At 37.0% G+C, this 26,024-nt stretch overlaps 1 protein-coding gene and 1 long non-coding RNA gene across 7 annotated transcripts; one reads left to right on the top strand and one right to left on the bottom strand.

The window, feature by feature from the left end:
* Nucleotides 1–1,003: 1,003 nt before the first annotated feature.
* On the bottom strand, nt 1,004–24,635 carry TMEM156 (transmembrane protein 156). Of its 6 annotated transcripts, XM_085547276.1 has the most exons (8): nt 24,485–24,626; nt 20,816–20,951; nt 20,093–20,374; nt 18,712–18,972; nt 16,755–16,862; nt 13,936–14,040; nt 8,588–8,695; nt 1,004–1,398 (listed from the first exon to the last, which is right to left on the bottom strand). In XM_085547276.1, the coding sequence occupies exons 2-8, from the start codon at nt 20,862–20,864 to the stop codon at nt 1,385–1,387; spliced, it is 927 nt and encodes a 308-aa protein (XP_085403402.1). In that variant the 5' UTR covers nt 20,865–20,951; nt 24,485–24,626; the 3' UTR covers nt 1,004–1,384. The 6 variants fall into 6 exon arrangements, with proteins under 6 accessions (XP_085403402.1, XP_085403407.1, XP_015717970.1 ...); XM_085547281.1 differs by lacking the exon at nt 20,816–20,951 and having other exon boundaries at nt 8,588–8,692; nt 24,485–24,635; XM_015862484.3 differs by lacking the exon at nt 20,816–20,951 and having other exon boundaries at nt 24,485–24,625.
* On the top strand, nt 15,197–16,011 carry LOC146761124 (uncharacterized). Its single transcript, XR_014946005.1, has 2 exons — nt 15,197–15,323; nt 15,866–16,011. It is a non-coding gene; the product is annotated as an uncharacterized LOC146761124 (long non-coding RNA).
* Nucleotides 24,636–26,024: the final 1,389 nt, after the last annotated feature.

Here is a 26,024-nt window from a genome sequence, read left to right as displayed (position 1 = left end):
TTTAGATAGGTGTTTCCCTTCCATCTGTAAGTAGCAGTTCCACAGAAAGGGGGGGGAGGTTTATTTTTATAGGCTTCATTAAAAAATCCATTTCTGAAAAGCTTTAAGTTATTACCACAGATAAGCAATGAAGCATCAAAAGCCCCTAAATCAAGAAATCAGTATTTTTCTTTGACTTTCTTTTTAACAAGGTGGTAACAAACAATAGGAACAAATGCTAGTTCTGTACAACTAAACTTAAAAAAACCCGTATGGGCTCAAATTATGAATATTATTCTGAAGCCAGTGTTTGCAACTATTCCTATTAAATCTGAACTGCATCATGCAGTGTAATGGCTGGAGAAGCAATTTCAGAAAGCTTCAGGAGGGAAAAGCTATATAAATGTAAGGGCTGGAGCTTATGAAGTATTAACGTGACGCTAAATTGCTGCATATCATATTTGCAATGGGCAGTTTACAATCTGTTCATCCTGATGGATTTAGCACGAGGGAGTCTGAAGCCATAGCTCTGCAATTTCTGTCTCTGCCTGGTAATTTATGGTTAGATTATACGCACAAATAATGCGTTAGAGCCGAATGAGTTTGGGACCCTGCTCAGCCCAAGCAGCTCCATTATGCTCAGAGGAGCAGTAATAAATGGAAAGTAAGGAAAAGTTCCAGGAGATAATGAGTTTGAATACTAATGACCTCAGCTAATCCGAAAAATAGAAATGCAGTTTTTCAAAAAGTACAAAACCCATTTGGCATCTTAATGGCTGATAAAAGAAAACAATAATAATGATTTAGCGGATTTCAGCCAAATGTACAAATTTTCCACGTTTTTCTTCTTTATCCCCTGAGATGCTGCAGAATTTATGAATGTCTTCCTAGTTTGCCACAGATTAAAATGCACTGCAGAACTCTCCTTCTGTATTCCATTGGCCATCTCCCTCAACAGCCAGACATTATCTTTCTTATGCATCTCAGCCACCTCAAGTATTTAAAAAGCTGAAAACTCTGCTCATTTCATGAAAGCATAGGTTGATTTCTATCTTTTATTGATATTTTATTCTATGGAGAATATAAATTTCCTCCCAGTTAGAAAAATAAATGGTTGGCTGGATTATCTCAGAACCTTATGATTAGGCATAAATCTTGAATGAGCAGAAAATAGATGGGAATCCATAATTTACTGCTGAAGTTGATTCTAAAGCGAAGCATGTTAATCCATCATTCATATTTTCTTAACACCAAGTAGCTCTGTTACATAAAATGAAGCTTCTCAACTAAACTGCACATCTAGCATTCCCCTAAAAAGATGGATAACAGAGTTCCCAAACTGGAAATGGAGACGCTGTCTTCTGTGTTGTATTGCTTCTCTCTTTCTTGCAATAGAAATTGTATTTCATATGGTACAGCCTGAAACAAAAGAAAGCATTAATATCAGAAATAAGAGGAGATTAAAAAGTGGCATTTTCTTAAATGTCAGTGCAGTGCCCTTCACAATGCCACATCTCTTTCATGTTTACAGTAATTAATTTTCCTCTATTACAAAAGGCAAAGAAAGGAAAAAAGAGAAAAGAAAAAAACTAACTAAGCAGTTATCTATGTAGAGGTTATACATGAGATTGGAGGTAAAGAGCTAGAAAAGACACCTGTTGATAGAATGATGGTTTAGGTACCTGGTCCGTGGGTAGCAGAACCACAGAAAGAATCACAGGCCCTCATTTTCAGGGAACCTTGGCAGTATGGGGCTTTCCAATGCATCCAGTGGGCAGAGACAAGTTGCATGGGAGAGCACTGGCCACACACACACAGCTCAGTGAGCCAGTAAGATGTAAAGCATTTCAAACTGGGCTTCTGCTGTCTCCATAGAGTTCACTGTGAAACTCTTTTAAATGTAGGTGGTGATTGATCTCCTTGAGAGTGGAGCTTGCTCAGTTATTTCAACTCCCCTCCTGGCAGCAAGATGAGGAGTGTTCTGTGTAATACCTGCCTCCATTCCACAGTCTCTTACTCAGTGTCAACTCCTGGACATCTCTTCGTGAACTGATCCACCTGCTACAGAGTGTTCAGAAGTTAATTAACTCTTACTGAGTACAGCTCAGCCAGAAGTTAAATTATCCTAATCAAAACTTGCAGACCTGCATCCAATTTCATTTCACATAGTGTACTTGTTTATGGCATGACAAACTTGGAAATAAAGAAATAAGAACAGCCACATTCCCAAATGAAAACCACTCTTCAGTAATCATCAGTGAGTCTTTTGAAAGCCGGACTGCAGCTCCTGAAGTCGCATGTGATGCAGAGATGAGATGTGAAAATGCCCAGAACCAAATCAAGCTTAGCTTTAGTTTTCAGGAACTATAATGTGCTTGGGAAAAAAGTGCAGAATTTCTTTAGTACTTATTCTCAACTGAGTGAAAAAGCAAATGCAGCTTGTCACCCATTCTGGTAGTTCATGTAGCTGAGGGCTGAATAACAACATCTGTCTCTCTTTTCCTTTACGCTGTGAGAACTAGGATAAGAAGTGTTTCTTTGGCTGTGAAATCATACTGGAGGCAGCAGCTGCTGAAGCAATCTAGCAAATGTGTGGGCAGAATAGAATGCATCAAAAATTGATGCCAGCTAATGGAACAGAGGTTTCAAACAGTCTGTACAGTGCCTGTTACAGTCCAGTTCTGCAAGCATGCAGGACTGCTTCCCTTCAAAAACTTCCAAATGTCTGTTTTGAAGAGAAACACATCCAAGTGAGCACTTTAAGCTGAGACCAGTAACCATGCCAAGTACCCTGGAATGTGCTCAGCACTCTGAGTCTGTGAGCTTTCTCCTATGAGGAGTTTTAATTTAAATGAGCAGTTGAGATTTGAATCTATTACAAGAGCAGAAACAGAAGGAGAATTATCTTTTGTGATACTTTAAAAATATATTAAAAAAATCAGATCAAGTAACTTCATGTAGTCCTCAAATGAATTTAAAACTGGATATGGGATAGGTAACAATTTTCATTGTTAATTATAGGAAAGCATGAAAGCGTCTTCTCAGCGTCATCACATCCATTTGTATCACAGCTGTAATCGCAGGACGTTTGTTACTTCTGAGCACTCAAATGATGCTTTTCAACAACCAAAAAAAAGCATCAGAAGGATAAGGAGGGCCATCCCATCAATATGAAATCATACTTACAGTTCTTTACAATTTACAAGAAGATCCTAACTAATCTCACTCTCTCTTCCAAGTGCACTTGCTCTGTGTTTCCTCTGCTAGAATGTTTTGAACAGTTTCACTGTTTCCCCTGCATAATTAGTATCTTCTGTTGTTTGTGTGGGTGTCGTGCTTGAAGATGTACTACATGGGCTTCTTTTAAATCTGAAAACATTTATGTGAAGTCATGGTCACGTAAGGAAAATTATAGAATCATAGAATGGATTGGACTGGTAAGGGCATTAAAAACTATCCAGTTCCAAACCCCTGCAATGCACAGGGCTGCCACCCACTACATCAGGCTGCCCATGCTCTGAAAAGCAAAATTATTTTGAGTCGCCCTTTCTGCTTATGCTACTGAATTCTGTAACAAAGATATCTGAATACCTCTTTGGGAAGGCAGAAGGGACCTGGGCCCAAATCCAGGTATTGTTTTAGATAGAGCAGTACTGAATTAGACATTAGCATTGTATTAGACTGGATTCTGTACAGCTGAATTTCTACATTGCTGGGGAAAGGAGACATCCTTAGGAAATGACAGCAGTGATGCTAATCTGAATGTAGCTGGGTAGGAATTAAATTGTCACAGGCATAGTTACTTTCTGATCTCCTGTGCTGCATGGGAGGTGACGTGTCCACATACTTTTGGACAGCAAGAGAGGAAAAATATACATCAACTTATTTCTGTAAAAGTGCTTCTCATCTTTTTAGCCATACATGTTCCTCCCCCGTGCATCCTCCTGTCAGTTACCTGTCATCTACCTTATGTTTCAGTTTTATAATTCCTTTCACCTGAAGATAAGACTGTGCCTTAAATTATACATTCACTGGGAGACCAACTTGTCTTGCTTAACTACACAGCTATCCTGTCGCTCAGAAAGAAATATAGAGATGCAAAGCACTTACATATTCAAGGATCTGAAAGCCCCCTATAAAGCGAGATGAAAGTGCTGATGGCAAAAGGAAGCACATTTAAATTGTTGGCAATTGCTGATGTGGAACTTTCATTAGCTATTATGCAGCCTGTGACACGTCAACCACTTTTACTAAGAGAATTAATGGGAGGCAGGACAGTAAGATTATTTTGTCTTGTCCTTGGGGCATTGACTGTCAAAGAGACTGATGCTGTAAATAAAGTGCTTAGGGTAACAGTGACCAAATTGCGTGAACTTGATCTAAAGACAGCCCAGAGCATGGCAATGGATACTGCTAAAATATAATAATAGATGTCCACAACAGTTGGCTGAAAGACACAGACGTTTCTCTTTCTCCCTTCTTCCCTCCCTTTTCTTCCTATTTTTCCTGTTCTTTCTTTCTTTCCTTTTTCTCCTTTCTTTCCCTCTGCTTTTCTTTCATCCCCACACTGCTTTCCTCTCTTCCTTCTCTCCCTCCCTCACTCCTTTCTTCTTTCCTTCTCCATGTCCCTACTTCTTCCTTCCTCCTTTCTCTCCCTCCCTTCCCCCTTCCTTCCTTTTCTCTTTCTTCTCCTTCCCTCATAACATGACAGCACTTCAAACAAGAACTGTCAGTTCAGTATCTGCCTCTAATTTCCCCAAATAAGGCAGAACACTGTTCCATCCTTAGTCAGCTGTGAAATCCTTTAATGCTCCTTTTGAGTCAGAGAATACAACACTGCTTCCCTTTAAAAAGGCAGAGGACAAAAGTGCTCTAGGAGAGGGCTCACAATACTTTTCAAGCCATACATGTGTGATTATTACTCTGCTCTGATCAGGGCAAGGTTGAAGTGTGTCTGTGGCATGGGAGCAAGCCCTGCAGCAGTCTGCTTTGGGAAGGACAGACCACCACACCAAAGGATAAACACAAACACAGCTGGAGAAAAGTCATTCCATGGGACGTGCTTGCTGCAGCCTCAAAGGACAAGTGTAGCTACAGCCTTCCCTGCACAACAGTGATTCCAGGGCTAACCATCAACAAAACCACCTTGCTGAATGTTCTAATACCGTTAGATGGGCTGTTCACCATATATAGGGCTGTTTTAATGAGCACAGTGAATTGACTCTTATTTGTTCACTTTTATTTCTTATTGCAGTAATTCTTTTCCCCCACACTGTTTTAGGGACCTGCCATTGAATCAGGTGCATTCAGAAATGTTAGTTTCCTTATGGTTTGTCATGCTGAATGTTTTAAGTGAAGGAAACCTAGCTTTAATATATCAATTCAGTCTTTCTTCTTCTGATCTGCTCTCCTGGATTGCTTGTTATCAATGCACCTTCTTGCTTCTGTCTTTTCATTTATCACAGAAAAGAATATTCATTGCTGACACTTTAGATTAAAAACAACAACAACAACAAAAAGATGCAGATAAATATCTCAGCATTTCAGAACTACTAAAAATAGTTGATGCCAGCAGGGTTCATTAAGACTACAAGTTGATACAAGTAGTGCTTCCTAACTTAAAAACACAACACAATCTCTTTGTTTTAGCTGAGAGCAAACATTTATTGTCACAGTGCTATTAGTAATAAGGAGTCACCAGAAGGGACAGAAAAAGAAGTTGGGTCTCTGGGGCTTTAATCTACCATCCTGTCCCCTGAAAAGTAGTGCCTCCTAATGCAAACATTTGCCCTGAATAAAACGTTTGTGATTTCCAACCAAATAAACAGCAGCCTTGAACTCTGCAGTAATTCTTATTTCACCATTGGACAGCACTTAGGAAATATATCTACAACTGTCACACATAAACAGAGAACTGTCTTACAGCACCCGAAAGACTTCACTCATTCATTTTTTCCAGGACAGTAGCTAATATAGTGGTTTAATGTGAGATGGCAGAAATAGAAGGAGGATTCTTAACTTCAGCAATCAAATGTAATAGTCACAGTTTTCTTGAAAATTCACAGAAATATTCAAGTTACCCAGACTGAAAAGATTCTCCTTTGTCAAAGGTACATGGATGCAGAAGCTGTTGAGAGTTCTATTAGCTGAATATTTTCTTGTGTGTCTGTTGGTATGTGTGTGCATAGAGGTACACACAGTCCCCATTACTTTCTGTCCATTGGTTACCACCACGCCGCCAGACCTCATTTTGTTAAACAATCAGATAGAAATCACCTGTATTTTACTTATTTTGATTTAGTACATTGTCATGAGGAACAGAGGATGTTGGGGACAAAATTTAACATAGCTAACAGTGAGATCTCCTTTCTCCACAGCATTTTAAATCATGTCTTTCCCAGGAAGATTTAAAAGCAGTAAAATAGATGGATTAAAAAATAAATCTTAACAAACTATTTCAGAACTTTCAAGGGTACTAAGATACAGGACACTACAAGAAGTCCTCCCATATTTCATACCTTAAAAATGATGGACACGGAATGCAATGTTGTTTGTTAAAAAAGAGATTTCTTTCTTTCTGAAACCTTAACAAACAAAATGAAGACTACTTATTTCCTGCTCCTTACAGCTTCTGTTGCATTTACTGTGTAGCTAACCTCATTACAGAAAAAAACAGATAAACCCTCTGTGCTGCGGTTATCATCCAGAGATATCATTCCAGAGAAGGTGCGTTGACCAAACTGAGAACGCACCCAACAGCCTGGGCTGCCAAGATTTACAAGTGTAACACACAAGTGATTTAAAAGCTTATGTGCATGCAGGGGAATGGACACTCATTAACTTTAGGAACACAACCTCATGGCTCTCAATTTACCACCTTGCCTCATTGATCCAGGGCTGGCACTGTGGTAACATTTACCAATAGGACTAAAGTCAGATCTGAAGAAGAGAAGGGCAGCTGTGAGCACTATCACCAGTGAAGCTCTGGTAGACTTCTATCTTGGGTTAGAACCCTTCCTTCATCTCCTATGCTGTAGTGGCAGGGAGGAGCCCCTGCAGAAAGGAAGGGGCCATACAGAAAAACTGGTGGGAGTCTAAGAAAGCTTATGACATCCAAGTGGCAAACATATGAACTCAAGTGATCTGAGAGATCTCTCACCTGTTATAGAACCATAGAATCATTTGAGTTGGAAGGGACTCTTACATGTTATCTAGTCCAACTCCCCTGTGATTAACAAGGACAGCTCAAACAGGTTGCTCAGGGTCCCATCCAGCCTGACCTTGAATATCACCAACAATGGGATATCCACCACCTCTCTGATTTTCCAAGTCATGATATCTTTCTCTGTCTCTTGGAAGCCTCCTTTTAGAAGAGTAACAATGTCAACTTTCCATATTTATAAGTTCTCACAAGATGTATGGATGGGAACCACTTAAAAATTGCCTGCATTTTTATGATAACATGCTGCCCCATAACCCAACTAGCCTCTTTCAGGAGCAAAAAAAATAATCTAGCTCATTTATTATTTGCCAGCATTTGCTGTTCCAAATTGCTTTTTTAGCTCTGCTATCAGTGCACAGCTTTGCTGCTTATCATTCTATATGAAGCACAAGAAAAACAAGCATATATGTAGAAAAGATAGTATGATTCGTTTTTGAAAATACATCATCCAATTTAAATACATGTAAAGAAGAGCTTCTTAAAGCTTTTAACCTAAAAAAGTCACCATGAAAATTAATATAAATATATGTAAAGAGCCATAACCTTATTTATAAAATTGATGTTAGTCTGTATTACTTATTTGAGTAATCTTTATTGTTCTGTTCAGCAAATTTCTGAAGTCTGGGATTCAATGTTCTGTACCAGAAAAATACAGTCAGAATTAACACTGCTGCTTTCAGGGGCACACAGCACTTAAAAGGCTGACAGATTAGTTTATAGAAACTTGATTTTGTTTTCTTGCCATCTAGCTCTCACAAAACACATTTTCCTGTTGGTCATCTCATATACTTGGCTAGAAGAAGTAAGAACTTTTTTTGAGCAGATGATGCCACATATGGAGGACTATGTCCAGTTCTGGGCTGCCCAGTTTAAGGATAGGGAATTTCTGGAGACAGTCCAGATTCACAAAGAGGAAAGGCTGAGAGACCTGGGACTGTTCAGCCTGTGGAAAAAGAAACTGAGAGGGGTTCTTATTAATGCTTATAAATATCTAAAGGGCAGGACTCAAAGTGGATGGGGCCAGGCTAATTTCAGTGTTGCCTGGTGATAGAACAAGGGCTAATGGACACAATCTGTAACACAGAAAGTTCCATACAAACATGTGAAAGAATTTCTTTACTGTGTGGGTGACAGAGCACTCGATGAGGCTGTCAAAAGAGGTTGTGGAGTCTTGTTCTCTAGAGATATTCAAAGTCCACCTGAATGTTTTCCTGTGCAACCTACTGCAGGGAGCCTGCTTTAGCAGGGGGCTGGAATATATGATCTCCAGAGGTCCCTTCTAGCCTCTACAATTCTGTGATTCTGTGAGTCTGTGTTTGCTAAATACTAATTCTAAAAATATGAGGCAAACAGAAAAGTTCAGAGCATTGTAATGTACCTACGTACCTTCAGTAGATGATGTACTCAGATGACAGTGCTCTTGTTCAGGAATTATGGGCAGTATCTTCATGGCCTGTGCAGTAAGTGGAACCAGTTCTTTGTTGTTCTTCACTGCTAGAAGTTAAAATATTTTTAATCCGCATTGTTAAACAGCAAATACATGTGCAGAGTGTTTGAATATGCAAGTCTGAAAATCATTGAAAACTATCAATACAGGCATGCAAACTGAACAGAGAAAGAAAAGACCATTCATTTAAAAGCATCAAACTGAAAGCATACAGGAGCCACAATAGCTTGTTAAGATTACCTGTCCCTTCTTGATTTTATTCTCCTTTCTGAAACAGCAAAAGACCCAAAGTGGTAATTAAGCTTCACATTTTTTTCTTTGGAAATGTTGCATCTTTGAAACATGCAAGTCTGTGTTTAGTATTGAACATCATGATAAGCTTTGCTTTTCCTGTTATTCATTATTCAACATTATTCATCTAAGTTACAGCAGCAAAGACATTAGCTATGTTAGAAACTAACTGGGAAGGGTCAGAATCAAATATTCAATACTTCACTTGGCCAAGATCAAACAAGTCTCTCCTGTGTTGGCTTTTCATCTAATTAATTCTGTAGAAGTTGTATTCTGCCTGTCTTCATGCTAAAAAGAAAATGTATTTCAGATTACAAGGACTGAGTCTGAATTCAGCAGGATTGCAGCCCTGACACTCTTGAGCCAGGGGCTGCTTCTACTTCCAGTCTGTCAACTAACCTGAAGTTGCAGCAGAGCTCAGAGTGATGGCAGAATGTGTCCCATTTCCTCTAATCTTGTAGGCTATAGACTATTATTTTAATATGATAGCATGGCAAACAATACAGGACTTCAAATGACTGATGGGAAATATATCTATTTGTTTCTTTCACGCAAATTATAGTTGCAAAGCACAGTTATATCAGATGTTATGGATGTCATAAAATCTAAACAGTCCAGAAGATAATGGCAGGCCAGAAACCCTGAGGTTTTACTCTCCAAGTCCAAGTTGTCACTCTGGTCCTACAATGTTCTTCTTTAAGAATGAGTTATAAAATTACCATACAATTGCTTAGTGGCTGAAGGTCTTTTTTAGCATTTTATAGTTTGTGCTTTAAACAAGCCACCCCACTTCTCATGTTCCTACAGAGTCTAAAACTTCTGTATCCAAGAACTGCAAATGTTTCTCTTTGCTTCCAGCATTTATGCTGTTTTTCTATTTTTCAGTTTCTCTTAGCCTGAACCAAAAGTTTTCTTTTTATTTTTTAACTTCTTATTGGCATACTTTGGGCTTTTTTAAAATTCCTTTTTCATTTGAAATGTAGATATAAATGTTGATGTACTGGTCTCTTGCTTCACTGAATAGTTTTAACTGTTAAGTTAAAATGTAACTTAAAATGAAACTATATAAAATTTAGTTTTAACTACATTTTATGCCAAGACTGCAGCAACTGAGCTCTGCATCACCTTGCAGGTGGCCTTTGTTCTTCAGGTTCACCACCATTCCCATAGGAGAAACACAAAACACCTCCTCAGCAGCAAAAGCCACGTGAACTGCTGTCCATCTGCCCCAGCCTGACCCCAAGGATGGATGGCTTCTGCTCTTGCTGTTGTACAGGGAACAGCCGCTAGCCTTCAGGAGGATCTTCCATTGCTACTGGGAGTTGAGGTCAAAACAATGATGCTGATCTTTGCTAGCAGTGAGCTCAGCAAACCATGGAGTAGACAAGTACTGTGTGCATTTGCTGACATTGGACTACATTCATTTTCACTAGAGAAAATCTATAACTCCAAGATTCCAGATAAGCAGCACAGATGTGAACATACAAATACGTCTTGTAATTCACAGGCTAATGAAATTTCAATTAAAAATGCTACTGCTTCAATAAGTACAGTCTTTGGAATACTCAGTACCATGACTGGGGTAAGTTCAAAATCTGTTTCGTTAAATGCAGTACGAACATGAATTAATTTGACACGGCTGAAAGCCAGGAGTGCCATAATATAATCAGAAGAAAACATACATTGGAATTAATTTTGCATTACTGTGAGCAGACTCAGAGAGTGAGACAGGGAATCCTGTATTTGTATACCAAAATGTAACGAGCCAAAGTATGACTTTGTGAGCCAATGGAGTATCGCTGAAAATGAGAGGAGAAGTGAGACACAATTTCAGCAATGTAACAGGCATTATGTCTGAACTAAGATAGCTCACAAAGACTGTAGAGTGCTAATATGATGATATTAGCAATATGGTTCCCTTTCTGTACAGTACTCTTCTATAACAGAAGTGGGAAAAGGATATTTTCCAGCAGACCTTGTGCTGCTTTCAAAATAGGACAAAATTGAATGTCATTTTTTATGCTGGAAAAATGAGATCTGGAATTTATAGAGGTAAACTTCTAGTATGAACTCACACTGTAGCTTACCACCCACATATTTACATTAATGAAACTTCCAGTATGACTAAGCTGGGCAGATTCACTCACAGGTATTAAACCCCTTATTTATGCAATCTGTATTTCTTATATGACTATTTTCTTTTTTTTTTCTTTTTCTATTTCTCTTCCTTTTTTCTCTTTTTTAACAGTTTAGTATATAGTTCATACACGTGGTCCTACTCCCGGTAGGTAATATGTGCCATGCCTCCAGGCTTAAATTCTTTTTAGGATACAACTATATGAGAACAGCAATATTTAATGAGTTGCTAATAGTGGAACGGGTATTTAAGTGGTTTGGTGAAAGTGGGTTAAGGAAAAGGTATACAAGCAGTGTAAGTACGGCTACCTTCCATTTTGCTGGAATCAAGGTGCTTTAAGCAGTGAACCACACATGACAATTTAGCAGTTTCTGATTTCTTTTAAAACACCTTGGGGAATACTACCTAGTACTTGTAATTGCTATTATTAATTTATTAAGCTGTTCCAAAACCTCTTCTACCGCCTCTTCAATTGGGAATCTCCCTAAGATTCTCTGTCATGAATACAAAGCAAGAAATTGATTTTTTTATCTATACTTTGAAATGCTACTATCAAATTCCAGTCAATATGAAAATGTTCCATGTCTGGAAATATAGGTCAGCCATTTAAAGAACTTCTTGCACTGAAAAAATGCATCCTGTACTGTTGCAGCTGAATAAAGGGAAACTGCAGTGCCAGTTTAAACCATACAAGGGATTGTCTTACATAAATCTAACGACAGATCCAAAGTGTAAATAATGTGTGCTGTACCACTCTGTATACACTTTTATTCTTTTTTAGCTTAACAGAACAGCCACAATACAATCTACATTCATGACCAGAAGAACACACTAAAGCTTCCCTATCATTGCTGTATGTGCTTATTCCTTTAAAGTACCATGATTTTCTTAAGTTGGAAAGTTATCATTTCAGTCCCACCATAGAGAATATACTGTAGGTTTTTCCTGCTTTCTGCTGGCCACTGGGCTGGACAGTAATGATTCATGTACACAGTGGAAATAACAGTGCACTGTATATTATCTGTTTGTAGCTGTTAATTTACTGTAGCTGCTAATTTACTGAGCCTTCTTAAGAAATTATTCTCAAAGTATGAGTTTCCTTCTTTGTCTTTCCTTATCCTTTCAGAACTTTGAATGCTTTGAGAAGTATCTGTCCATCTTCTCATCCATATGAGATACGCTCATACCCCCTTGTAATATAGAGTTGTTTATTTTCATTACAGTGTTTCCAGGATGGTTGTACTGTCTTCAGCAGATCTCTGTGTTATGTTTCTAGATTTCAAGCTACATACTAATGATAAATAAAGTTCTATCAAGTGATGTCAAACAAGCAACCTATCACAATTTATAACCCACTATCACAGTGGCAAATCCTAAATTTAGGAGCTGGAATGAAGTAAACACTTTCTATATGGTTCTGATTCTACTTTAAGTTGCATGAATTGGGAAATTGACTGGATTCGTTAGAATCACAGTGTGTGAAGTTAATGAATATCACATTAGAATAAGGCCCATTGTTGCAGTCTATGCGACTAAGCATCATTCCGAGTTAAATGGATAGACTGAAACAGGAGGAACATGGAAGTAAGAACAGACCAAAATGAGACTCCTGTTCTCTTCAGTACAATAAAACTAGGTTTGAATTTCCATAAAATTTCATAATCAAAAATGCCTTTGGATATTCAGCACTAAAGATGACATTGTGCTAATAAAACAGGTATGGTGAAGCTACTAAAGACAAAAGATGTCAGGGAGATAATCCCTTTCCTGAGGGATGAAAATAATGAGCCCATAAATATGTCTTAGAGGTAGCTTGTGCTCTAAAACTGAGGAGTATAAATTGTACTCCCAGGAGAGCTCAGACAGACAGGGAGCTATTCACTCTTTTCTAGGTAAAATTGAAATGCCATGAGTTACTGAGTTGCAGAGGGAAATTATTGAGTTTTCTCTAATTCTTCAAGAATTGACAAGACAAACAGCAAGGTACCCAAGCCTAGACAAATTTAAAGCCATTTATTTCATTTGCTGACTCTGTAGCTGTTCTTGTTTTGAATTCGTTCGAAGCTGTTATTCTTCATGTTAATGTTAATCTTTGAAAAGACAGTTCTTTTTGTGGAACCAGAATCGATGGAAGTTATTGAAGCACATGACTTTATCAGTAACACTCAGAGCCATATTTCCTAATATCCCCTCACACAGAGATTTATTATTAAATTCTAATTTCTGCAACTAAAACTTTGAGTTTAGCCATGCCCCTTAATTAATCTGTGCTAAACACATACTCTCAGAAGACCGTATTTAATACTGATCTGAAACTCTTACATTTTACTTTGTTGGAATCCTTCTCTAGCACTGGGCTTCTAAGTGCCAGCAGAGCCATTCTCTGAGTCTGCTATCTGTGTACACCCAAACCTTTAGTAGCAGATTTTGTCATGTCATAAATACAGAGCATACATATATGTTTGCCTACATCTGTGTACAGCTTCCATACACAAGCAAAGCACTCGGCTGCAAGACTTTAAACGTGGCGCACAACATGACTTAAAATTAAATTGAAGTATTGAAAACAGCAGCAACAACAAACAAAACACAGAGCAGTCCTTAATATAAACTATTTGGAAGAATGATGGAAGCATTCCCCCATATTATATAAGACTTTGTGCAGACTCACTGTGAGAATTATTTATCTCTGATATAAATATGTTTCCATAACATAAGCCAGATCCATTTTTTGTAGGATCAGGGTAACTCTGAAACAAAAGAGAGGCATCCCTTGATAGGAAAGACTCAAAAAGCATTTCTTGAACTCTCCATGCTTCAAGATGCTTTAGCTTTTTATTTCACTTTTATATTACCTACCAGGAAATAGGTGAACTTTAGTAGCAGAAACGGTTCTTATTGCCTGTCTGGAACCACTTTTCCCTCGAACAGAAGAAACTGTCACTGCTCCTCTGTGCTTACAATCTGTTTTAAACACAATGAGATATCCTTAGCTATAAAATTATATACAGCAGTCGTTAGAGAGAAAGTGGGTAAACCCCCAATACTTAAACTATTTAACATCTCCCATGAAAAATAAAACAAACAGGAAGGTTTTGAGATAAGGCCTTGAGAAAAAACTTACCCTGATGTTTTATATTTTTCCAAATTAAATTTTATGTCTTCTTGTTTGCCCTTCTCAAATTATTCTTTCCCTCCTGTGGAGCATGTACCTTGAGCAAATTTTGGAAGGTTATCAAAAAAAAAGAGACTATTCTGCATGTTCCAGTAGAGACTAAGAATCACACTTCTGACAGGGGAATAGCTAAGTGTACTGGTGCCTACAGCTTCTTTGCTAGTGTGGGGTGTTCACCTTTAGGTGTGTAGTACAAGAACAAGCTCTATATAATTGAGAGGAAAATAGAGCTGATCTTAAAAGCACTGTTCTGGAAAGACAGCATACTTGCCCCAGAATTTTTATTTTAGGAATGCTAAAAAAAAAAAAAAAACAAAAAAAAAAACCACAAACAAACACATTTTTAAAGAATTCGTGAAATTAGCACTGTTTAGGTCACGCTATTTTTTGAACACAGAAGTGAATGTTGAAGTCCTAAGTCTGCATACCAATGGTTAATGTTAAAGGAAGCTCTGGAATCAGCTTTAGGGCAAGGCTGGACGAGTAATGGTGAAAGAACTAATTTCTAATTTAGCTCCTTTGTCATGGATCAGTTGTAAATTCCTCAAAATTTATTTGTCTATTTTATTTTATGCACTTTTGGAAATAACTTCATTAATGTTTCAGAGAGTCTCAGAGTCTGCCAAACAGAATATTTTGGAATGTCTCAAGAGAAAATGAATAATTCCACATTCCTTACCAGATTTCAGTTGTGCTCAGAAATTAAGAGAAAAAGTACTAACTGAACTCTGACCGTAAAAATTCATAGCAGCTGTTTTAGGCACATAGTAATATTCTGACAGATTCTTCAGGCATCACTGAAAAAAGCAGCATGTAGACTTTCAATTAAAGATGTCATAATATATACACATAAGGATTAAAAATTTTAAATCTAATTTCTATTTTCTTGTCTTTTTGCCAGTCAGATACTGATGCTGTACATGATGTTGTATTCCTTTACTTACAGGAAATCTTCTCTAGAAGCCAATCAGAAATCAGAAGCCCCCAAAGGGCATCTTTTCCTACCTGCTTGTGCCTATGAAGATTCTGAAAAGACCTGCATTTAATCAAAAACCAATGTTTAAGAGTAAAGGTAGTAAATCATTAATCATCACTACTAGCAGCTCTGCATTAAAAATGAAATGTTATGACTCAAAGCGTAGACAATCACACTCATGACATTTGTGGTAGCTTTCAAAATGCAAATAAAACTCCTTCAAACTAGAGCATTTAATAGCCCATTTATAAAGACCTATTTTACAGTTAATGGAATTTTCACATACATTAAGTAGCATTCAGACTTTGGTTCCAGCAATAAATAAAAGGTCATGTATTTTAACCAAGATAACATGATGAGGTGACAGTTTTGTCTCTTTGAGGGGCTGCCACTTTAAGCAATTGTCTTACTTATTAATTAATAATATATGTAAATACAAAAAATCACAGAAACATCCTGATCATGGAAACATCTTGAGTGTAGGCACTCTTCTGCCTTCTGTTCAGCTGTGATTAAAGTTAAACTGCTATTGTTCTTTCAATATTAATCTGTCTGTGGATATAGTTAGGATGATAATGGGAATGCATGTAGCTTATCATTTTTTTATTACGCTTGTGACCAAGGTCTCCATTCTGCAGCTCCCAACTACGAGAATGGACATCTGTCTGTTAACAGGAACTAAGTGCTGGTTCTCAAGAAGCTTTCTACCCACTCAGGGCTGACACAAGTAGAAAGTCTCAGGAAACTGCTGTGAAAAGCATCTGAAAGCTATTCTATTAGGTAAGAGGTTAAGTAAAACTTGTCACGCTGATGGTGCTCCCTGTACCACATAGCTGATAAAAACGTCTGACTTCTGATAAAGACCAGCAGCTGACAAGAGGTCAATCTTCTGCATAGATTTTGCACAGAGGACTTTATCATGGTTGTTCAAAAGTCTCATTCTTAGAGTACTCCTACACTTTTATTCTTGCTTATCCGTGGCATATTGCTAAAAGAAATACTGTGAATCCTTATTTCAGACTCTGTCCCAAGTAAATTGTGTAGGAAGAGCCTGTTTTGTTCAGTAAAGGGCAATATGTAGAAATGACTGTTTCCATTTCATAACAGCTTATTCCATAGCAAAGTTAGGTATAGAGCCACTTTGAGTAGGAAGGGGTATTTAAATATGTTTGTATTGGTCACTGGCATTTCTGCCTAAGACTTAGACCAAAGCTCAGCCGTATTCATTTCAGCATCTGAAATGAGTCTGAAACCTGAAGTTCTTTAGACAAAAGACCACAGGCTACTGGTATCTGTAAAAAACAAAACAAGCAAAAACAACCAGACTTCATTTAGCAGCCAAAAGCTTGAATTTGCATCTGCAATTCAAAGATGAAAGGGATCAATCATCTGAGTATTCCAGAAGTATCTGCCTCATTACAATTAAAATACTGTTGTTTGAAAATACATTAATAATCAACAGCTTTGTTATTGTAGATTGTTCATAATGTAGATATTTAGTTTCATGTAGATAAACTTGTTACTTACAGTTTTGGCCATTTTCCTGAACTATTTTGTAGATGACAACTGAAACAGTCAAGACAATAACAACTGGAATCATACTGAGCCAGATGATCTTTGTCAAACACATTGGATCTGTCCATAAAATGTAGAAGAGATTAAATTAAGCTGGAAATCAGTATTTTACATGCAGCTCAGCCAGTAAGAAAATGCTTCAAAAATCAATGTTTATATTTAATTTAAAACAAGGGAAATACACATCCTCTCTTTGTTCGCTCTTTAATGGGACACAGAAGACAACAGTTCACTCTTCAGTGTTCGCCTGTACTGGGACCCTCAATTTCCAGGTCCATCTTCACATATCAAAGAAGGAAAAATATTATATGGAGACATTTTCTTATTAAAAAAAGTAAGAAAATACTTCCCATAGAAACCCCATGTGAAATTCATTTAACAAAGGCTACTTTGGGGAAGAATTGGTGGGAGACTGGGCATGTGCGTGAGGGAAGCTGCTTTTTTGGACCATGACTACTGCAGAAATTCACCCACATTCCTATGGAATCAGTTCAGTACCCAGTGCAAGCCAGAACTGTGTACCACAGAGGAAGGCCATGGGGATCTTTCCTCCCCAGATCTCCAAAAGACCTTTGAAACCTCTTTGGCAACTGCATGTTAATGCATACCTTGACATTGGCTAATAAAATATTAAAAAAAAACAAACAACAGTACACAAAACAATTTGACTACGACTCATAAAATCATATTACTGGCTAGAGCCAAACCACTGTTTTCCCTCTCTTGATGTAGAAGACTATAATTAGACCTATATTAACTTCCACTGAATTCCTTCTCCTCTGAGAAGTCAAAAGGTAACTACCCAAAAAAGCTTTCAAGTAAACACAGTTCATCCCTCCGAATTCATAACTAAAAAATACTTTTTATTGAAGTCCTTTAGGCCTTCTCCTTTTAGACAGGGTACTGTACTCTGTTTTGTAGCAGCTTGTATCAGCTTGCATGCCAATAGTGCCCAGTCAAATCTCAGCACACCTCTCTAGCTTTGTTTTGAAGTAAGCAAAATAGTTGTTAATTTTTATCGTTAATTTGAAATTACTGTTAGGGAATGGTGGTGAGCTCATAGCTTTGAAGTTAGTGGGCAAGTTGAAAACTATACTCATATAGAGGCCTACTTCTATTAAAAAACAAACAAACACAAAACAACAACTAAAACAAAAAAATTAAACTGCCTTCTCTTTACTAGGATTTAACCTGGAAATATTTTACACGGGTTTATCCAACTCAAAAACACTTAACTTCTCTAGCAAAGGCATAGCATAAAGTGCATTTGCCTTACAAAACTAAGTGAATGTAGTAATTTAGCAATTCCCCAATGGGAAGTGTAGCATAGATGGGCTGAAAGACCTGACTGTGGTCAGGCAATCTCCTGCAGCACAAAGAGAAACTTAAATAGCTGTCAGGCTGTCCTCTGGGAAAACTAAACCGAGCTCAACTGAATATTTCTCTTTTAAGTAATGCTGAAAGTAGGATGTTGCTGCACAACATTATGAAAAGTCAAACATGTCTCCTGGTTGTTCTGCCTTCAAAGTTAACTGAAATTGTTTAATTTACCTCCTGGAAAGCAGAATTATGCCATTGTGGGGGAGGGAAAAGGGAAAAAAGTAATTCCAGTTTTTTTCAAACAAGCATTTTGTGAGTCTGTCATCATTAAGTGGAGAAAAAAATAAATAAAAATTTACATTTATTTTTCTGCCTTGTTTCTAGGAAAAAAGAAAATAAAACATAGCAAGATGTGTCAGTTGACTACTAAGGATGGACTTTTACTAAGGGATGATCAAAATTGCATTGTTTTGTTGTGGAATATTTTCAAATGGTTGCTGAAAGCAGATAAATACCTAATGCACATTTTTTGCAAGATGCAAATTGTTTCCAAGTTTGATTTCCCTTCTGAATCTCCTTTGCAACTTACATTCCACATAAGACTTCAGTTGTAGTGAAATATTCATACAGTTGTTTTGGTCATCGATCAAAGCCATGAGACAAGAGTGATTTAGGTATTCTTCAGCTGCATTTCTTCCTCTGACTATGGAGTTGTTGATGTGGATTTCCAGAATGTAGTAGGTGCTAAGCTCTACTTCTTCATTTGCATGAAGCATGGTGAAATTAAAATACTTATTAAAAGATGTAGCATCTTCTGTGTTCACTTCAGATGAGTCTTTTGCTTTAGGAACTACAGATTTACCAAAAAAAAACCCAAAAAACAAAAACAAACAAAAAATCCATTAAATATCAGAATACAATGAGAGATAACTCTCAGAGCAATCAATTTCTCTTTCTTATTTAAGAAAGTAAGTAGTGCATTTTTACATTATTGACTATAATACAACAGACAAAAGGACATAATGTGCAATCATCCTGAACAGTTATGAGGAGTACTGATGATCTTTACAAAATACATTTCCCCAGCAAATTATTATCTTTTTTGTTTTTTTTTTTTATCTGACAACCAGCTTCAAATCTTTTTTTTTTTGTTGTTGTTTTTCTTTTTTGGTTGCTTTGTTGTGTGTTGTCACAGCTAACAAAGCCAAAAACTGAGTTACAAAAGAAAAGGAACAATAAAAGCTGTACAATGATAGACATCTGCAGTGCACATCCAGCCCACGTGCTTTTAGTTGCAGAAAGCCTTTGTTTCATTTCAAACCACAAACTGTGAGGCTTGCAGAACATTAACAACAAATACAGGTAAATGAGACATTGTCAGAAGTGTTAGAGTTGTATGTGTATAAGTGAGAACAGAGTTTGTCCATGTATTTTCTTGTTTTGGTATTTTCCACGCTTGGAAAGACAGCTCCATTTTTCAATAAGGAAATGATGCAGTGTGAAGAGAACTGCATTTCTCACATTCAGGTCTTGGCCTCTTGCCCCTGTTGGTGGCAATGTTAGGAAAGCAAAATTCAGAAGCTTCTCCTCCTCCGAATGTTTTCAGATATACTGAAAGTGCATAAGGCACAGAAGAAATTTATTGCTACTACTCTGAAAAACTGTGGATGTTGCTAAGCATTTCACATTGCTGGGCTTGTCCTTATTCACTGCTGCCTTCTATTAAACTAGAAATGCCATTGAACCTTTACAGACATCATAGATTATATGCAGAAAAATGGTCATTCCGTTCTTTTAATTTCTGTATAGCTGCCATCTACGGAGTTAGCATCTTTGATTTATTTCTTCAGATACTTAATTACAACTTTTAATCATACAGTATCAGCCTTCAGCAAGACATCAGCCAGACATTCACAGTGACTCCTAAAATTAACTACTTCCAAATAAAGTACTTTGTTTTTCCTACTTACCTTTTTTATCTATTAATCTTGATTCTTGATGATCAACATTCACATCTCTGCTGGATTCAGTCTCTGAGTACTTAGTATTTGACTGTTGTTCCCTACTAGAGGACAGGCAAATACATGGAATATTCTCAAAAACTGAGTGATTTACAACTGTCTTCAGTAAGACAACCTGATTTTCTCTTTTTTGTTGCAGCGATCTTTTGCAAGAAGTATTAAAAGTACAAAGTGGAAAGCTGGTGTTATTTAATGAACAGGTATCCATGCATGACACAACTACAGTGTTAGCTGAAAAACAAAGAGTGCTGTATTAGCAAAACCATCTCTTGGAGTACATGGATAAGTAAGTGCATTTAAGTATCATGTCAAATACCCTTTAAATATTATACAATGAAATGCACTTCTTGAGGCTTATGGCAGAATATTGCGTGCATCATCAAGCAAGAGGAAGCAAGCAGAGAGTACTCTCCCAACATGCATGCATGCTGGATTTTATTGCTGAGTTACATGGAATATCTTTCAGTACTGAGTTGCATTTGTGGTGATCTCTAGCATCATTTCTGCTTCAAAGTTGTTCAAATTTCATTGTGCTTGAAGAGAAATCGAAACCCTCTCATGTTTAAAACAGGAAACAGCCCTGCAACCATGCAGCTGTAACTGACAAGAGTGACTGCACTGTAAAACAGTTCTGAGAATGAAAACTTTCTCTCCAATGACACCGAAACTCACAGAAATACTGCTGAATCCTCCAGCCACAACCTTCCTGCTTTTTTTCCATTCAATCATGAAACTTAATGCACAGTGTTTTTGTTAGTTGAATTTCCAGAGTACCAAATTACTGCAGCCCAGGCACATTAATGCAACTCTAACAAATAACAACAACAATAAAAAAAAAGAACAAAAAAACAACCACATAGTGTTAATTATTAATGCATATTATTTTAACCATCTTCTACATTAAAGCAAGGCTTTATTACATGAACTGTATATTTCTACTTGAGTTAACCTTGAACTATTTTTTTCAGTATGAAAGAAATCGAAGATTAAAAATCTTCTGGGACTCCAACATGAAATATGTATTTATGAACATAAATAATCCCTCCCATGAGTTGATGTGGTGCTAACTCATAGTACTGTAGCTAAGCTTCCAGTTCTGGCAGTATCTTTGCATCTCTGTGATGTGGAAATTCTGCTTCTAACACTCATTATGAGTGATATGTTCATAAATCCTTATGTATAGACAGGAAAACAGCCTTTGATTGCTCCAGTATTCAGCTGCAATCTGACAGTTTCAACAGCCATCTGTGCTCATATCAGAGCTGACTGGCCTCAGAAACAGATCGGCAAAGGATTTCAGGCAGGAAGAAGAAATAGAATCCAAAATCCATTGCCAAAGTCAGTTACCTTCACTTTACTAACATTACATCAGAAAGTGATAAACTCATGAAACATAATATATTGAAATGTAAGATATATCATGTATGAGAGTAAGAAAAAATCTGGGATTTTATCTTTCCTTGAAGAAAGTAAAAATATTTTCCTCAAAATGCTTTTGATCTGACCATCAGATCCAAGAGTAGAGCACGCTCCTGAGACCCAATTCTTCCAGCTGGAGGAGGTGGTTTGGGCAGCCATCCTCCAGTCAGATGAGCCAGCATCAGACGGAAAATGTTTACCTTCCTGGCAAGGCATGCATGCTTGTGGGGAACTGGTCAAAGTCTACTGCCACAGCTTTCAAGGTCAGCAAATGGCAGTTAGTTCCCCACCAGGCCCCTTTTGCCAAGTTAGTACACAGCAATGGGAGTCTGCTGACAGTGGCCAGGAGTCTGTGCACAGCTCCTTGAACTCCATTTTGCATCTCGTGCTCCACATGACCAAAGAGGCTCAAAAGCAGATAATGTTGGCCAATTTACAGAGCATAAAGAGCATACTAAATGACTGGAAAAGTTTGAATGCTATCCTGTTTACCATCCTCCTCTAAGATCTAGAAGCTGTAATCCATATATTTAATAATAAGAAGTTCTCTGGTTATTAAATCCTTTACTAAGACTTTATTTAGTTTTTTGTTTTGTTTTCTGCTGAAAATCCAATTCCATTAAAATGAAATTATTCATAGGGAAAATCTGAATTTGTAAAAAAAAAAAAACAAAAAACAAACAAACAAACAAAAAAACAAAAAAACAACTTATTTCCCTTTAAGAAAATAATAAATATTTCATTTTGGATCAGCTTAACTGCTTTTTTTTTTTTTTTTTTTTTTCCTTTTGATCTACGATACTCGGTTTCAAATCAATTCAGCAGTATGCAAAATTGCATTTTTATCACTTCTTTGCAGAAATGGCAGCAAACACACAATATGTCAGAGATGGCAGGGAACTACAGTACAACATGGGGAGTACACAATGATAGATTTATAGGGGACACAGTCCATCAAATAGCCAGATCCAGAGGACAAGACCAGAATTGAGAGCACCAGGCTCCAAAAAACCAACACCTTGTTCTAAACCAAGGTAGTGTAAAGCTTCAGACTTACAAATTTAAAGGAAACAAGTTTCGGTTTTGGTAATACTGTTTCCTTTGATAAGTTTTTAACGGCTTGGGTTAGATTTCCACCAAAATGTCTCTTTAAGGCATAACCTCCATTTTTATTCACACTCTGGAGTCAAAATAAATGCTAGAACTTTCCCTAGGGTAAAAAAAAAAAAAAAAAAAAAAAGAGAGAGAGAGAAGTTTCACTTACATTACATCAAAACCCTGAAGTACCTGCAGTGTTTATGTGATCTTAGACAAGCCTGTGCAACAAGGTCTCAACTACTCATTTAGGAGCTGATTGTAGAAGGCACAGTGACTACATTTCACATGTCAGTGAATGTTTCCAGTCACAAAGTTCTGTAGGGAAGTAATGTCCACAGCCTCCTATGGTAGCCAGCAATTTGAAAAACCTACAGGAAAGTAATTCTGTACATTGTAAGCTTGATACACACTTGGAATTAAAAACAGTTCCCAGAAGGTTTTCAGTGTACCAGAAACCGAATTCCCTGGAATTTTCATTTTAAATTGTTCGTTGTATTTACTTTCTCACATCATTCAGACATTGTTGCAGTCTTTTATATTATTCTACAGTTTTTAGAACATCCAAAATATGACTCTGATTCTAATCTTACAGATGTAATTCTGTGCACGCTCTGCTCACATTCATCTTATTTTATACATAATGTGATTAAGACCACACATAAATTTCAGAATTGCAATGATGATGTTATTGCAATGTGAAGCAACTTCAAGAAGAACAATCTGGAACAATCACATTGGAAAAATGCAATTACTCTTGAATGTTTGACAATAACGCCAATGTTTTCTTCTGGTAATATTCATGGCATTGCTTATTTGCATTGTCTGTGCTAGTAACTCCTTTGATCACTTCTGCATGGAGGTAAAACATCCATTATTCCAACATCTTAAGCTGAATGATTGTTTTCATAATGTTTGAAACTTATGGTAGCTTACCAAGTTTGTTGGTTTATTATCTATGAAAATCTATAAATTATATTCCAGACATTTTCACAGTGGCTGGTTTTGGTGAATCAAAATAAAAATGTAAATGTAAGTAACCGAATCTTGGTATATTTTGGTATTAAATTTGTTTGCAGAAAATTACTTCATAAAAAAATTGCTTCATAAGTAATTTAGTGATGTCTAGGAACACACCAGCTGTCAAGGAGATTCTTTTTATTATAAGATTTATCTTACACAGAAACTTACTTAGGAACAGCTGTGGCAAAGCTATTTTAATATTAATTTATTTATGAATTTTTAAGAAAGCACTGAATGCATTAGTTACACTCATATATTTTGTATTCATCTTAAATACACTATTGACCTTTAGGATCACCAATATGTATTTGGGATTTCTGTTAATAGATTTGATTCATTGAGTTATAATACCCATTCTGCCCTACTTTTTTATCATGGTACCTCTGCATATCTCCTTCATGGGTTATATCTCAAACCAGATAGTAACCATATGAAGATTTATAGGCATTTGTGTTCAGGGATTTAAAAGAAACACTTATTTTGTAAAGACATGGGTAGCTTCTACTTAACATACGCCTTTCAACTACTGACTTAATGAGGAAGCAATTAAAAAGCACAGATGCATGCATATAGTTACCAAAAATTTTGCAATGTACATAAACAAACAGCAAACTCCTTTCAAATCACTACGTATAATTAACTCTGCTGGTTAAAAATCTGAAGAAAACAATCTATATATATGTCTTACAAAGTTAATGTGAGTATAGCATTGTAACTATCACTTCCAGGAAAGCACATGCCAACTTTTCATTTGTAATTAGACTTCAGAACAAGCAAGGGGTCCTTTAAAAGCTGATCACTCACCTTCATGGACTTTGAAGAACTCAGGTAAACATAAAATAAACATGGTGAGTACTCCTAGTGCTAATCTGAAGAGTTCTGATTTTCTCAAAATCAAGCACATGCCACTGAAGCGCTCCCATCTAGCACAGTGGAGGCAACTTCCTTCCTGGTTTAGCTTTCAGCTTGGTGTGGGCTTCATGCAAAACAACATCTATCCGTTTCCGTTCTCTAATATGACTTTTTCTTTTACACCTTGTTATACTAAGTTGTAGAGAGAGACGTTCTGCCCTTACACTGGCATGTCTGAGAATGATTCAAGTGAAACAATGATGATAAAACTAATGTATCAGGATGAAAATACAAGAAAACATTTCATTCATCTGGGGCAATTTTATTTTAGGAACATCACCCTCTAATGGCCATTTTCCTATACCTTCTGAACAATAATGTAATCATCTTTGTGAAGAAATTTTGTTCTCCTTTGGCCAATAAGATTAAAAAGAAAAAGTCACAACTTCACTAAAAAAAAGCTGAGACAGATGAGCCAGCCATGGAGATTTTAAGATTTTATTGTTTAATTTATATACACGTGCACTGGAGCCAGAATGTGTGCATATGATATTTAACTTCATGCAATACTGTATCTTTAAGACTTTGATCATTACAACTTCAAATTTCCGATATGGTAAATAAGCAATGTTTTAAATCCAATGAACTGAGGATGAGATGTTCGTAGCATCATTGCTGTTCTATTCTCAAAGGACAGCAGATGTATTACAAATCTGTACTCTGTCTTCAGCGTGTTGTTAACCTTTACATCATGGGAAGTCTGGAAAGAGCCATTACTATTTCTATACGTAGTAGTCATAATTTTACAGACAAACTTTCCAGTTAGAAAAGCGAAATCCAGATGAGTCTGCAAAGAATAATTCTGAAATATTAGTGTAAAATATGTGTAAAAACAATTTTTCTCAAACATAGAACATCTACAGTATGAGAGAATTAATTAATGCCGTTCTTTTCTGACAGAATTTTTCCTACAACCCATTAAATAGTGAGTTCTGCCAAACAGAAGCAAAGCCATTGAAGTTAAAACGGATCAGGTTGCCCAAGGCCCCATCCAGCAGTGATACAGAAAGTCATCAGTATGACCTTAAGATATAAACTATAACCACAGCACCATTTATATGCCATTTTAGCACGTTAGCTCCACTTTGTGAGAAGCTGCGCTGCCCCTGATGTATCTCCCATATTAGTTATTTATGTTTTCCTAGCTTTTGCTGGTGTTTATTCACCCCTTCTTCCTAGACGGAATGAAGAAGTCTTTACACGTTCCACCTCGCTCCACCAATGAACTCGCACAGCTTTAAATCAGTGTTATCAGTCAGAGGCACATCTTGTCCCACAGTCTATTAATTTGTTCGGTTATTCTACCTTTGGATGGCAGAGCTCAGCAGTGAGGTGCTGTGGGGAGTGCGGCACAGGTCAGAGTGCACCCATTAAAGGGCGAGCACAGGCTGCCACAACACTTCACGGCGCTACGGGACGAGGTTAAATGTTG

Source organism: Coturnix japonica, chromosome 4 (assembly GCF_054131305.1).
Source record: "Coturnix japonica strain WE chromosome 4, WE-NBRP24, whole genome shotgun sequence".
In the NCBI taxonomy this organism is placed as follows: Eukaryota; Metazoa; Chordata; class Aves; order Galliformes; family Phasianidae; genus Coturnix; species Coturnix japonica.
Note: the sequence above shows the minus strand (reverse complement) of the source record. Positions and strands in the feature narration are given on the sequence as shown.

Bases quoted from the DNA above. Each gene is read 5' to 3' on its own strand.
- TMEM156 (XM_015862484.3), bottom strand. From the start codon at position 24,584: ATGTGCTTGATTTTGAGAAAATCAGAACTCTTCAGATTAGCACTAGGA. The intron at 14,041-16,754 runs GTAAGTAACAAG...TGTTTAAAACAG, and splicing joins TCAGGAAAATGGCCAAAACT to ATTGTAAGCACAGAGGAGCA. The intron at 8,696-13,935 runs GTAGGTAATATA...TTTAACTTCTAG, and splicing joins TAAAGTTCACCTATTTCCTG to CAGTGAAGAACAACAAAGAA.